The following is a 15,131-nucleotide window of genomic DNA, read 5'->3' as shown; positions in this document are numbered from 1 at the left end:
AAAAAGCTCTCAGCAGTCAAATACTGTATCACACACGCACACTCAAAGTAAAGAGGCTGGTTCATTTTCATCACACTCCTTTGTTGGCTCATTCTTGTAATTTGGAAAACAGAAGACTATATATATATAGAAATATATATATATTTCTAACTAAATAAATAACTACACTGCTAGGTTTATCTGCTTTCCTGCTCAAGCAGAGAAGAAAGTGCAGAGATTATTTTGTTTTTCACAACAGCCAAAGGAACACATGGTTAGAAGTCTTTTCCACAATAGTGTCTGTAGACCACATGTTCGTTAACAGCTCACACCCCAGGACCCCCTTCCAGCCACTGAACCAGAGGGGATGGGAGTAGGGAGCAGAAAAAGCTGAATTTTGAATGCACGCTCCTGGTGATAGTTAGGTGCACTGATGTTTGGCAACTATTGCACAAAATTTAACAAAGCCAGCAGACAAAGAGCAGACTTTTTAACACAGATTAAGTTAATTAATCAAATAGGCATATTGCACAAAATTTAACAAAGTCAACAGACAAAGAACAGCCTTTTTAAATACAGATTAGGTCAATTAATCAAACAGGCATATTAGAAGAAAGAGGAGAATCTTAAGAGAGAAACACACACGTAAGAATCGAGTGCCAACATGGAGAAGGACAGAGAAGAAAATATTTAAACCATAAAGTATAGGTTTAAAACAACTCCAGGTGGGTAGGGGTGAAAATGAAGAGCAAGAATGAAAAGCACCGCCCTTCCTTTCATCACCAGCTGCTTTTCCTAAGCTGTAATTAATGTAAATACAATATAAACATCACCATTACCTGGGATTTCTTTGCACAATGGGGTTCTGCTGCTTTTTGGATCCACTCCTAATTGCTGATTTCATTCCACACAGTAGGAGTTACCTTTAATGCACAAACTTGACTAAAATATAGACCTTGGAAAACAGAAGGTGTGGCTACTAGAGGCAGAAATCTCATAGAAATCTCCAGTTTCCTTTTAATTACATGCTACTTCCAACAGATTAGTTCTAAAGTAAAACTTTAAAATGAAAATAGGAATTATAACCACAAAAAGGAGAAAATTATACTAGTCAACTTTGTAAAATGACTTTTCTATGAATGTGAAATTTAGCTTCCTTTGTTTAGAACTAGTAACAAACTCATTTTGAAAAAAGGAAATCATTCCAATTAAACAGAAGCCTGCCCATTCATTTCATGTGATCTTATGGGAATAGACGCTTTGAATACTCAAAGCAAACGCAGCCCCAACACAACAGAAGTAATTTATCTTTCCTTTTTATCTTTAGTTTTGTATATTTAAACCATGAGCAAAACAAATGGTTCAAAAAATACACTAACATTTTTCAAAACGTGTTTGTTGTGACTGTCCGGAACGCCAAGCTCTGACTCAGAAGCACTCAGATTTTAGTCTTAGCTTTTGGTAACAAGCATACTGACTATAAACCCCATACTATGTGTCGTACAAACACGTATAGAGAAATACCTTCCTATAAATGAAATAATCCATTAATTATGACGGCAAGCTCCATACATGGCGCACGGTGGGCTGGTGCTCACTTCAGGTCACGTGTGCAAGGAAACTCAGGCATCCCCGGGACCCTAATTCTTCATATCCTTATAATGTTCCCAGTTTGTGATGCAATTTTAATAGAATTAAAATTTAAAATTTCCAAGGACAAAAATCGTTGTATTTGTTGGCAAATACGATGCTTCCCTGACCCAAATACTGGGTCCACGGGTGTCCATCCCACCACTTTCATCGTGAGCAAGGGGCCAGGCCTCCTGGACTCAGGGGGATCATGTGAGAGCTTACAGGTGATTGTTCTCACTGTGCCCTTCAATTTAGGAGCTTCTATGACACTGACCTCGCCAGAGAAGGGTGAGATCATCAGAAATCAAGTTATAGGAAGAAAAGAACTGAAAAATCAAATGACAAAACACAAAGCTGAAATCAACTCCTCTTAAGTTTTTGATGAGAAACTCTTTTCCTTGATGATGTGTATAGCTTTAGGCTTTAAAAAACTATGGCTAATTTGTAAATGCCCTGCACTGAGTACAGACCAAGTCAGGCACCATTTGGACTAATATTTAAAGTTAGCACAGAATCAGTTGCCATCCTTACAATGAACCGAAGGCATTAAAGACCATCAGATTCATTTGGAGAATTGAAATGTAGTCACCCTTCCTTACATGTGTTGTTACAACCCTAAATGCAGGAAACTTACACTTGCACCTACTTTGTGGTTATTACCATCATTACATTCATAATTACCTATTCAAATATCTCTAAACCACTATATATATACAAATATATATATAATGAGAACTGCTTTAAGTAGGTTTTTGGACAAAAATATGAAAACCATTCATAAAATACTATCCCAATAGTATAAACCAATAGAAATCAAATATAGTAGGGAAAAAACTAAAATGGTTAACAGTAATTATTTTTTAATATATTTTATTGATTATGCTATTACAGTTGTCCCATTTCCCCCCTTCATTCCCCTCCACCCTGCATACCCCCTTCCACCCACATTCCCCCCTTTAGTTCATGTCCCTGTGTCATAAGTTCTTTAGCTTTTACATTTCCCATACTATTCTTACCCTCCCCCTGTCTATTTTCTACCTACCCTCTATGCTACTTATCTCTGTACCTTTTCCCCCTCTCTCCTCCTCCCACTCCCCTGTTGCTCACCCTCCATGTGATCTCCATTTCTGTGGTTCTGTTCCTATTCTAGTTGTTTGCTTAGTTAGTTTTTGTTTCTGTTTTAGGTGTGGTTGTTAATAATTATGAGTTTGCTGTCATTTTACTGTACATGTCTTTCATCTTCTTTTTCTTAGATAAGTCCCTTTAACATTTCATAAAATAAGGGCTTGGTGCTGATGAACTCACTTAACTTGACCTTATCTGAGGAGCACTTTATCTACCCTTCCAGTCTAAATGAAAGCTTTGCTGGATAGAGCAATCTTGGATGTAGGTCCTTGGCTTTCATGACTTGGAATGCTTCTTGCCAGCCCCTTCTTGCCTGTAAGGTCTCTTTTGACAAATCAGCTGACAGTCTGATGGTAACTCCTTTGTAGGTTACTGTCTCCTTATCTCTTGCTGCTTCTAGGATTTTCTCCTTCATTTTTACCTTGGCTAATGTAATTATGATGTGCCTTGGTGTGTTTCTTCTTGGGTCCAACTTCTTTGGGACTCTCTGAGCTTCCTGGACTTCCTGGAAGTCTATTTCCTTTGTCAGATTGGAGAAGTTCTCCTTTATTATGTGTTCAAATAACTTTTCCACTTGTTGCTCTTCCTCTTCCCCTTCTGGTACCCCCATAATTCGGATGTTGGAATGTTGAACGATGTCCTGAAGATTCCTAAGCCTCTCCTCATTTTTTTGAATTCTTCTTTCTTCATTCTTTTGTGTTTGATTGTTTTTTTCTTCCTTCTGGTCTGCTCTATTGATTTGAGTCCCAGTTTTCTTCCCATCACTATTGGTTCTTTGTGCACTCTCCTTCATTTCTCTTAGCGTAGCCTTTATTTTTTCATCTTATTTGTGACCAAATTCTACCAATTCTGTGAGCATCCTGATCACCAGTGCTTTGAACTATGCATCTGATAGGTTAGCTATCTCTTGGTTGCTTAGTTGTATTTGCTGTGGAGCTTTGATCTATTCTTCCATTTGTGCCATTTTTTTTGTCTTGTCATCCCTGTTACATATGAGGGACAGAGCCTTAGGTGTTCACCAGGGCGGGGCACCCCGGTCGCTGGGTTGTGATGCTGTATGTGGGGGTGGGGTCTAAGAGGGAACAATGGCACTTGCTCCATTCTCTGTCAGATTTCAGTCCCTTCTGGTGCTTCCCCCAAGCAAACTGGGCCTTTCTGGTGCTAATTCTCGTGTGGGTGGGCTTGTGCACATTCTAGGGCTCCGTGGGTCTCTCCAACAAACTCTCCTGTGAGTCTGGGAGTTTCTCCCTGCGCCTCAACCCCCACAGGTGTTTTCAATCAGTGCCCCGAGGCTCTATTTAGCCACTGGGACCCTGGGACTGCTCGGTCAGCCAGCCGCATTGCTTGCTGTGCCTTGCTTCACAGTCACTGCCTCGCTGGGTCTACTCATTGCCACCCTGCACCTGGGATCTCACAGCCGCCACCTGCATGCTCAGGGTCCTCCTGCTGTGGTCTTGAGCACCTGGGATGCCTTATGTGCCCAGTGTCACTGCTTTTTGTGCCTCAACCCCTCTCCACCCGGCTGCCTGACTCTGCCCTTCCTACCGGTCTGGATGAATGTGTCTATTTTAACTCCTTGGTTGTCCGACTTCCATACAGTTCAATTTTCTATCAGTTCTGGTTGTTATTTTGTTTCTAAATTGTTGTTTTTACTTTGGTTGTGCGAGGAGGCACAGTGTGTCTACCTATGCCTCCATCTTGGCCAGAAGTCCTGCAATTACTTCTGAATTGTTTTTTCTTTATGCTTTACTGTATTTTCCATATTTTCTAGAATGACAATGTCTGAGTCTCATCACTGAAAACACCCACCAACATTATTAATTTTTAAAGAGGCTTGGGTAAAACAGAACATGAATGTCAATGCTTTTAAAATATTATGAAAGATAATATGCTCCTTGAAAATTGGAAATTTAGGGCTTCATCCAGAAAACATATGAATTCAGATGCAAGGACCTTCTGGCACTACACAACCCCAATCATCCATGGAAAGGTTTTTCTTTTGCAGCACAATGAACTTCTTTTTGCAAAGAACACAAAGAGTTTTGAACTGAATTCAATTTCGGAAACATAAAGTATCACTGGTATAAAGTGAAACCATCCAGTAAATGACTTTACAATGCCTACTGCTAATATGAAAAAAAAAAAAAAAGACTCTCGTACTTTTCTACCAATCATATATTGAAACCATTCCAGATTTCTAAAATATACACCTGTTATCTAAATCTCTTTTGCTAGGTCGAGCCCTCCCAAACAGGAATCTGAGGGCTGGGCTATTTTTAAAGTTTTATAATGGGCTCACACTCCTTCTCAAACATTCTGAGCCTAATCCCATCAAGTTTTCCAGGTAATTTCCTAGTATTACCCAGTGATATCTGCCGAAATATATATGCACATGTATGCCAAAACTCATACCCACAGAGCTCCCTACCACTATGGGCTTACTGGGTGCCTGTTACTGTGACAATCACTTTTCAGGGATTATTTCATTTAATCCTCACAACAGTGGAAAGGAATAGAAATAATTATGTCACTTTTAAAGATGAGAAAGTTAGGCTGAAAAGGGCTCAAGGTCACACAGCTAAGCAAATCCATCTACCTCTTCTTTTGTTTATTGAGTGTCTACAATGTACCACGCACTATACTAGAATAGAAAATAGAGCCCATGTTCTAGGACTACTTATCTGAAATGCAAGTTTAACTGCATATCCTGGACTTTTATGTGCTAAATCTGGAGATCCTATCACTCCTGGCCACCGTGCCATATAGCATGCCAGGTTGACTCAGTGGCTAGTCCAATCCCTCTCGGCATGGCTGGGTTAGGACTGGGGCAAGATGAGGTAGATGGAGGCTTCCAAGAATGCTGAGGTGGAGATTCCCAAAGACACTGGGAGGAAGACCTCCCGGAACATTGGGATAAAGATCTGCAGTGATACTGAGATGGAAACCTCCCGGGCCACTGAGATGCAAACCTCCAGGGCCACTAGGATGGAGACCTTGAGGGGCGAGTGTTCCCTGGAAATAATGCCAGACACTGTCTCCAGACAAGATGGACATTGAGATGTCTCTTCTAAGCCCCATTTTGCTCTGCAGCTTCTCACATTCATTAGGAGACTGTGTGTCATTGACCAAAGGCCAGCCACCGGCAGAGTGCACACACATGAGGCACTGCCTGCTCCACCTCCAGAAACAATGGAGAGTCTTTTGAGTCAAACTCACAAGAAAATCTTATCCAAAGTTCTTTAGAGTTGAATGAGGGATTTTTGACCCAGCTACACCAGTCAGGGTCGTATTTTCCCCCTCTATTCCAGGAGGGGGTCTGTTTCCTCCTTGGCTAAGGGAAAGAGTTCATCTTCCATAAGGGTTAGGTTAGGTATTTAGAGACTGCCACTCCTTTGTGTCTTTGCCCAACTGTAGGTATCCGGAATGAGTCTGCTACAACTCCTGCTACAACTCCTGCCTCTTTCCCTGAAGTTTCCTCCAAATGCAGAGGGGTGTGTATGCAAATCAAATCCTAGAAATATGCATACTGAGACAACAGCCATCTCAGAGTTTTTACCAGGAGGAGAAACTGCTATATTGTAGAGAAACAAAGATAAGACAGACACATCCTCTCTACCATTTGGTAAGTCATTATATGAAAATGGAGGGTGGAGGTAGGACACCAGGCAAGATATAATTCATTCAGTACACTAACAAAGGTAGATGGCAGGTGTCATCCAACAGGAATTCTAATAAGACCACACAGAGCAGGGAATGTAGCAGCTCAGGCCACGTGGAGAAGCCTTGAGCTAGATCCTTACTACAAGTTCACCAAGTAGATATTTGGTGTAGGATGGGTGGGCAGCTAATATTCCAGAAAAGTAAAAGGCAAAATCCCAAAGGCGAGAAAGAGAATGGTTTACTTTGTGGGTGACATAAATAATTCCTCATTCCTGGACTGGGTGAGAATGGAAAAGGTGAGTCTGTAAGAGATGTGTGGCCACAAGGCAAAGGGGCTGGTGGACCACACCAAAGAGCCAGTGTTTACCCAATGGGTAATATCCACTAGCAGCTAAATATCCACTTAAATATCCACTAGCAGCTACCGAAAGTGGGTATTTAAGAAGATGACATTAGCCATGGCATGCAGAAGGAAGAGAAAATCTGGAGGGTAGCAGACCAGTTAAAAATCCCTGCTACCAACAGCCCAGCTCCCAGAGATGGAATTTCATGGAAATCGGCATCAGAAACCCACCAAGTATCCCCAGTGGGCTGCAGTAAAGCAAAAGGACACCCAGCAAGCCCATCCAGTCCACACTCACTGTCCACCCACAAATATCAAAAGAGGGTCAGGTGGCATGTTCAGTGGCAGGAACTAAACCAACTTCTGTCTACTCATTTAAAGTTACAAGCACACATCTTAATGTCTTTGGGTATTAGATGGTTGTACAAAGGCTCCTTAAGATCTCACAGCGACAGCAATGACCCTAGAAAATGTTCGATGTCTGTCTCAAACGCCCAGAACATAAGCCATATTTAACTTCACTAAGGTCTATATGGAAACTGTATAACCTCTCATGCTAAGAAAGGTATGTTTTATAATCTAGTAAATTTGGGCAAAAGAGATGTGAACACTCTGCTGCCCAAAGTGCTCTGCCTGGATGCCAGAAGGGTCCAAATCTGCAAATTACCTCTTTCTTCTAGTTCCATGTCATATTTCCTAAGAGATGGATATAAAGTGCTTTTTTATGCACCATCTTCAAAATACACTGGCAGGATAGATGATCTGAAGGCAGAGGTTATGCATATTGTCTGAGGAAGTCATGGTAAATACGAGGGAAAAACTCAAGATCTGTGCTGATGGTGTTCCAGTGGCCTTAGTGTCCAACTGGAATGTCAGATTTGACCTGGATACAAGAACATGTGCACCTTAAGAGACATAAACAGCAGCAACTTCCTTGAATTCTCAATTGGCTGGTTAATGGTGTAATCGTCATCACATGGGCCAGAATGAGCACGACGATCTCTTGATCTCCAGAATTTCACTGAGGAATTTGGTGAGAAGTTAAAAACTTGGTTTCTGGAGTCTAACTGCCTGGGTCTGAAACGTGGGTCCGTCTTTTATTGGACACAATAAACATGTCCCAGGGCAGTGTACTTATCCACTTTCTGACTCAATTTCCTTTTCTCTAAAATAGGGATATTGACAATACCTACCTCTCAGGATTCATGGGAGGGAAAAGGGAGTGAATTCATGTTAGAACAGTTCCTGGCACGTGGGGAGGGCCCAATAAATGCATGCTGTAAAAAGCAGTAGTCATCCTATTATTAGTAGCATACTTTATGACACTCACACTGTATTTCACTCTTAGAAGAATTATTACTGAGCCCTCGTCAATTATGGAAGAGCAGCCCATGTGTAAATGCACAGATGCAAAACAAAGTCCCAAAATATCAGTGGTGGCAAAACATAAGATCTCTCACCTTGCTCCTACAACAAGTTCTTTCTGTCCTGGGTCAAATGTTAACTGCGAGAAATCCACAGCATCCTTCGCTCTGAACTCCCGTAACCAGGGGCCAATTTCTAAATAGGAAAAATAAATAAATGAAAAGACAAAAATGAATGATTTTTCTTTTAGGGACCACAGAGAGTGCACTTCAGGTAGCAAACATTACATTTCAGAGAGGATTTAAAGGTCCCCCGAGGTGACTGTTGAGGGGCCATGGGAGGTTTCCATCAGGACGTCACATAATCCACACTGAGAATGTGTAAAGCACAAAAGACAGTCACCCAATAAAAAATGAGCAAGGCACCCATGCTTGGTTGTGATTTACAAGACAGATGTGCATTTTCCCATTGGCTCTGGGCTGGGCAGAAAATAACACATTATTCACAGAAAAGACCATTTCCTATGCAACTTGACAGGAAAGAGCTGAAGACTTGGAAAAAATCACACAAGCCCTCTGTCGGAACAAGGACAAATATAGGAGCACCATTTGCCTTCTTTCAAAGATGTTCCATATCCCATCCTTTATCCTTTGAGTTTCTGGTTTTGACCTCAGTTAAACTTGTCCTTCCTAGATGAGAAATCCACAGTTACTGCTAGGCCTCATTTGCATTTTTTCTAAGGGAAATTAAGAAAGAGCTACTCTTTAGAGAGGTTTGGTGTGGTTTGGTTTTTCTACAAGCACTATTAAATGGCCTCCAACCTAGAGTCCTATTCTTTTTTCTTATAAAATGACAGTATTCAAAGAGGACTATAATGTTGTTTCTTAAACCTTTTTGTACAACTCATTAGCTCATTTCTGACACTAAAAAAATACTCAGTGACTCTCCTGCCATTTGTGCCACACCTTACAATCAGCCCTGACAATCAACCATGCTGTCCGTCAGATCACCTCTTTCTCTCGGATTTAACACTGGCAGTGATATCACACTGAACAGGCGTACGGCAACTGTCAAATCAACAACGTTACTCATTTCAGGGGGGAAAGTATGTAGCACAGGGATAACCTGTTCCAACAAAAGCAGATGCTAAAAACAGATCTTATATGAAAATATATCCATCTCCTGTAAAAATGTGTTTGTTGATGTAATTGAGATGGATTACTTTCTTCATTTTTTAATTTTTCTTTGAGAGAGAGAGAGAAAGAAACATTGATTTGTTATTCCACTATTTGTGCATTCTTTGGTTGATTCTCCTATGTGCCCTGACCGGGGATAGAAACCACAACCTTGGTGTATCAGGACAATACTCTAACCAACTGAGTTACACAACCAGAGTGAATTATTTTCAAGAAATAACTTTGTATAACAAATATGGCATTTCTCTACCAACAGTTATTGAGGAAAGAATCACATTAACTGAAAGTTCTAGTCTGCTTAAAGAAAACAAAGGTTGAGTTATATAGAGAACAGTATTTATTTGGGTTTTGAAATTTCTATGTGTATGGTATCTTGATGGTTTTAGTAATTTATATAATTTTTTTCACCTTATAGGCAAGTGAATTGAAACAAAACACTTATTTATAGCCAAGCATATAAAAGGTTATTAATAAATGATCCTTCTAACAGTTTAATAATTTGGTTAGGGAACTAGCACTAATATCTTCTTTAAACACAGTATTTATAAATACAGGTGTTTATAAGTATTTATACAGTTACAGACAGTATTCATATATAGAAAGTAGAGATGATTTGAGTCTTAGGTAAAAGGAAAGGAAAGATTTGAATTAACTCATTTTCCATGCATTTATCTTTCTACTCATTGAGAAGAATTGAAAGAGAGTGATCAACAGGAACCAGAACGAAGATACATATTTCAGGGTTTAAAATCTATACTGAGCAATGGCTAAACCACTTCCTAAAATACCAAAATACTAAAGGGAGCCATGCGGAGAGGGGAAAATGAAGCTCATAGTTCTGCCAATATTGTTCAATTTTCCTTATTTATATTGCTAATGAGCTTCCCCACTAGAACTCTACATTTTTGTGGTTCACACTACATCCAAGCTGGGCAACCTGCATGTTCTCTCCTGTTGGGAACCACCCTGCCTGGTTTCAGAAGCTGTAACCCCCACCAAGGCTAAGGCTGAGGGAGTGATGTAGGACCATAAGCCACTGAGGAAACAAAAGCTTATCTCCCTGGCAGGAGCACCACTTCTGATCCTTTTACTTCATCCATAAATGGCCCCCAATGCTTCGTCGGTTAGCCAATGATGGGTAAGATTCCCCAAGGGGGGGAACGACCTAAGACAGGCACAATCACATGGGAGGCCCCCAAGGAAGGACTTTGGGGGCTACAGCAAAAGGGGGTGATGGACCCTTGCCCCTCGGCTTTGACAAAGCCTGAATCCTCATTGTCTGTGAGAAAATCTCCTAATCTCTTGGCTGCCTTACTTCCCTTGCTCCACCTAAGCCTGAAACAATGGTGGAGGGTGGTGCAGCCCTGTGCTGGAAAGGGCAGGTTCCCTGGGTGATCAGGCCTAAGAAAGAATATGTAAAATCCTGTGAAACCTGCTTTGTTTAGAATGCTCTCAGTTGAATGATAAGGTTCCAAACAAGAAGTAAGTTTGTTCCTCAAAGTTTTACAGCTCTTTAGCTCTCTGACTCTGACTCAAAATAGGCCCTCAGAGTTCTTTGTTATCTATTGTTTGATCCTTACTTCCTGGCAATGATTAATGAGCTTTACCTGAATTCTCCTGTAAACGAACCCAATAAAAGCCCATTGAGGAACAGGTTCCTGGCCCTTCTCCTTTGAGAGATCGGCCACCTTTCCTTCCCAAGCAGATCATCTCTTGGTAGGCTTGTTCTCACCCTTGGTGGCCGTGGGGGCCCTGCGGGCAGAGGTCCCCCCCCTCTGTTTTTTACTTTCGTGTGCATTCCTCCACGAGGTCTGCCCAGCTCAACTGTGCACATCACAGGGCTTTCCCTCCTACTGGATGCCAGCAGGGACTTGGGGCAAAGTTCCCGCACCAGCCCATCTGTCTAACTGAAAATATGCCTGCAGCAGTACCTACCATCTCAACTTTCCCTGTGAGATCAGAACCACCGTGCTCTATCTTTCTTTGATAATCAGTGCCTACTACCTGGCTTCAATTCCATCTCTTTCCATGTTTTAGTCGATGCCCTAAATTATCTCTTCTATCCTCTAATTAATATCCAATGTTATAAAGCCCCTTACCCCTTGCTATAAGAATATGCATATCCCCCATTAAAAAATTAAAAACTGTTTAATTATATTCTTTTAATTAGAGGTTAATTAGATTTTAATTAGAGAGGTTATTAGAGTTTCAAACACCAAACAAAATACATAATATACTCTCAAGCATAGTATGTAGGAAAAGGCTAAAGGCTCAGTTTTACATGAAAGTTTTTCCAACTCTTTAAAAAACATATAATTCCAATTTTATACAAATTATTTCAGAGACTAGGCAAAGAGGTAAAGCTTTTCTTCTCTCTGCAGTTTTGAGGCTATTATGATCTTGATAACTTTGATACTAAGGCTAGACAAGGACATTATGAGGAAGAGAAATCATGAGCCATCTCATTTAAGAACACAGAAACACTCTTAAGGATGTAGCTGTATTAGCATATCACACACACACACACACACACACACTTTTTCATACAGGTAGATTTAATTCAGAAAAACAAGGATGGCTCAGAAAAGCTTAGCATCAGAAAATCTATTGGTATAATTCACCACCACAATTACAGAGTTCAATAGTAACGTGAAGATTTATTGATCCTGCTTTCTAAGGAATCAGAAAATGAACAGCTACAGACAGACTCTCCTGAGAGTACAGAGTCAGGAGAAGAGAGAACACCACCAAGGCAGGTGGTGGTGAATATGCTGAGCAGAGGCCAAAGAAAGGTTGGGGAGAGTGAGCTGATCAGGGGAAGAGACACAGAACTTGGTAAATTAGGGAGATATAATTTTCAATAATGTTGACTTTCTTAATACATGCTCATTTCCCCCAGATAATAGGTTCACCTTTTCCTTCTATCCCTTTGTTCTGATGTTACCGAGAGAACCATAAGATGGAATGGAACTTAAATATGGTAGCCAATATGACCCTTGTTTAAAGGGTCATATTCCTTGTTTGGAAATTAAACAGTAACATAAAATCTATAAATTTGGATTGAATACTTTGTAGATAATGTTTAATAAGTGATAGTAATCATCCTAGCTAATCCATTCATCACACAAACATAACTGTTAAAATATGGACTCTGACAATGATTTTCTATTGCAAAATTAGCTGCAATTAATCATATTGCCTTCTCTTACTACTATATAAGTACCAACATGATTTTTTAGTAAGATCTATCAAAAGCATACCGATTTGGCCCTGGCTGGTGTAGCTCATTGGATTGACCATGGGCCTGCAAACCAAAAGGTCACAGGTTTGATTCCCAGTCAGGGCACATGTCTGGATTTCAGGCCATGCACCCGGTGTGGGTCTCATGAGAGGCAACCACACATTGATGTTTCTCTCCCTCTCTTTCTCCTTCCCTTCCCCTCTCTCTAAAAAATAAATAAATAAAATCTTTTTTAAAAAAGCATACTGATTCAATGTTTAAAAGAACTCAGTGTCACAACTTCAAGAAAAAATTGCTTTTATAACCATGTATCCAGTATTAATAAACTTGGCCCAAATAATTGAAATCTATAAACTACAAACTAGCTTAACAGATTCAAGTTAGTCCCCCCTAACCCCCAAAATAAGAAAGCAAAAGGAGTGAAAGTCGCTATCTTTCTTTAAAAGTAAACATTCTAAAGCTATACAAGGATGGTCACAAGCCAAGAAAACCTTTTAGAGCCTGATAAGATCACAGGAAATTCTGCTGATGAAGAACAGCACCTGTCCGAAAGCCAACAGCCGCTGCCGAAACCAGACTGATGGCTCCTCCAGGGGCTGCAGCCCTGATCCACGGGGACCGGCTGACTTGTGGGCAGACGTGGAGTGAGAAACCTCTCTGGTAGAAGAGGGGTGGCTATGCGTACCCTGAGCTTTATTCTTTTCTCCTTCAAACTTCAGTCAATGAAGGGATCAAGAAAACAGGCTGGCACAACTTCTTGGAGAAAATGAGACCCCTACTGGAAACTGAGTCACAGGCTAACGTGGGGGGGAGGGGGGGCAGGGAATAGTGGGAAAAGGCACAGAAGCACAGGTAGTAACAAGGCGTACAAAAATATAAGTGCAAATCAAGGTTTACTGTTCCCAATACTCATGAAATTATATTTTGATTTAACCTGCATCTCCTGCTGCACATGGTGATAATAGCAAAGTTGACAACATGATTATAGGTAAAGCAGCTAACAAAAATTGATAACATTTAAATAGTGCATGCCATCAGCTAGATGCTACTCCATGTAATTTACACATTTTAATTCTTATATTTTTCACACCCACCCTATTATAGGGCAAGTAGGTGAGGAAACCAAATCTCATTGAGGTCAACAGCTAGTAAGATTCAGCTCCTAACTTTGGAGCGAGTATTTTTAGCCACTATGCTCTACACTTAAAGAGAAGTAAATCAGAAGTGTCCCTTCCTATGCAACTTTTTTTTTATTTTTAAAATCAGTTTATTGATTCTAGAGAGAGAAAAAAGGAAAGGGAAATATCAGTGTGAGAAAAGAAACAACATCACATTCACTCCCCAACAGGGGCTCAAACCTGTAACATAGGTATGTGCCCTGATCAGGAATTGAACCCTGAGTCTTTCGGTGTATGGGATGATGCTCCAACCAACTGAGCCACATGGATGAGGACCCCATGTGCCACATTTCAAAACTAACAGGAAGAAAGAGAAATCTATGACCTCTTCATTTGGAAAAGGAGTTTATTCTGATATACTCCTATACTGTTTCATAAAACTGCCACCCATAGTTGGGTTTTCAACTATGGACTATAGAAGGCACTGACTGTCTCCCAAAGCCAGCTGCTATGTCGACCTATAAATATAACATGTGTTGTTTTTACTGTTGTTATTATTAATAACAGTAATCTACAAGTCAGTTAAACTCTACAGGAAAAAGCATTTACCATTTTTACTTGTAAGGTTTTATGATCCAAGAAGTGTCTTTACATATGTAAGGGGGAAAACAATATCAATACCCATCATTGGTCTGCTTTATTTGATGGAAGAACATTCTGGAATGAGAAGGAGGGACGAGAAGGGAATGAGCAATGGCTGATTTTCTAAGCAGTCTGAGCCACTCAGCTGTGATATGGGGAAACAGGACACTGCTCTGAAAATGCATGAGCTGGGTTCTCACCTCCTGCAGAGGGCACTTCTGTTGCCAGGGCCTGGCGGAGCAGGAGGAGAAATGCAGGGTGTACTCGCAGCTAGGCGTTCTGGAAATTCTCCTTGCCTGCCCTTTCCCCGAATTGTGAAAGGAACTGTCGTATCTCAAAGATACCTATTACTCTTCAATGTTGGCATGCATCTCCCTTCTACGGATTTCATTTTCGGCTTCAGTGCATTACATAAACCACCATTCGACCTAAAAATATGAGCTAAAAATATGATTGAAAAACAAAGGAGTGGAATTTTAAAGAGCCCTAAGAAAAACAGTGTGGTGGGACTATTGGTTTACCACACCGCCACCTGACTGCTACCCTTTTCTTCTTCTTCCCTGCCCCCCGCCCCCGCCCCATCTGCTTTTCCAGGCCTGTTCCTCCAACTGTCACTCACAGCAAGTCCCTTGCACTTCTGGCAGGAGGTCAGCAGCACCCTCACGCCACGTTTCACCCCCCAAAATACAGCACATCAGGCTTTCAGCTACCTGAGTCCTGCCTGAAATTCTGTAACTGATGATAACTGATTTCAGTCCTGTGGACAAAAAAAAAGGGAGGTGGGGAGTTTCTATGGAAAGAAACCTCACACAAAGTGATCCAATCATAAA

The 15,131-nt window shown here is 40.8% G+C and overlaps 1 protein-coding gene across 4 annotated transcripts in view; it reads right to left on the bottom strand.

Annotated features, from left to right (window-relative positions):
• Window positions 1-15,131, bottom strand: part of SEMA5A (semaphorin 5A) — a 439,222-nt gene that overhangs the window by 235,029 nt on the left and 189,062 nt on the right. For all 4 annotated transcript variants that reach the window (XM_028515073.2, XM_036020275.1, XM_036020274.1 and 1 more), the window contains one exon: window positions 8,200-8,299. In XM_028515073.2, the coding sequence (XP_028370874.1) occupies window positions 8,200-8,299 (100 nt within the window). The remainder of the gene's footprint in view (window positions 1-8,199; window positions 8,300-15,131) is intronic.

This window comes from Phyllostomus discolor, chromosome 3 (genome assembly GCF_004126475.2).
Source record: "Phyllostomus discolor isolate MPI-MPIP mPhyDis1 chromosome 3, mPhyDis1.pri.v3, whole genome shotgun sequence".
Lineage (NCBI taxonomy): Eukaryota > Metazoa > Chordata > Mammalia > Chiroptera > Phyllostomidae > Phyllostomus > Phyllostomus discolor.
The sequence above is the reverse complement of the archived record's forward strand: the minus strand, read 5'-3'. Positions and strand labels throughout refer to the sequence as shown.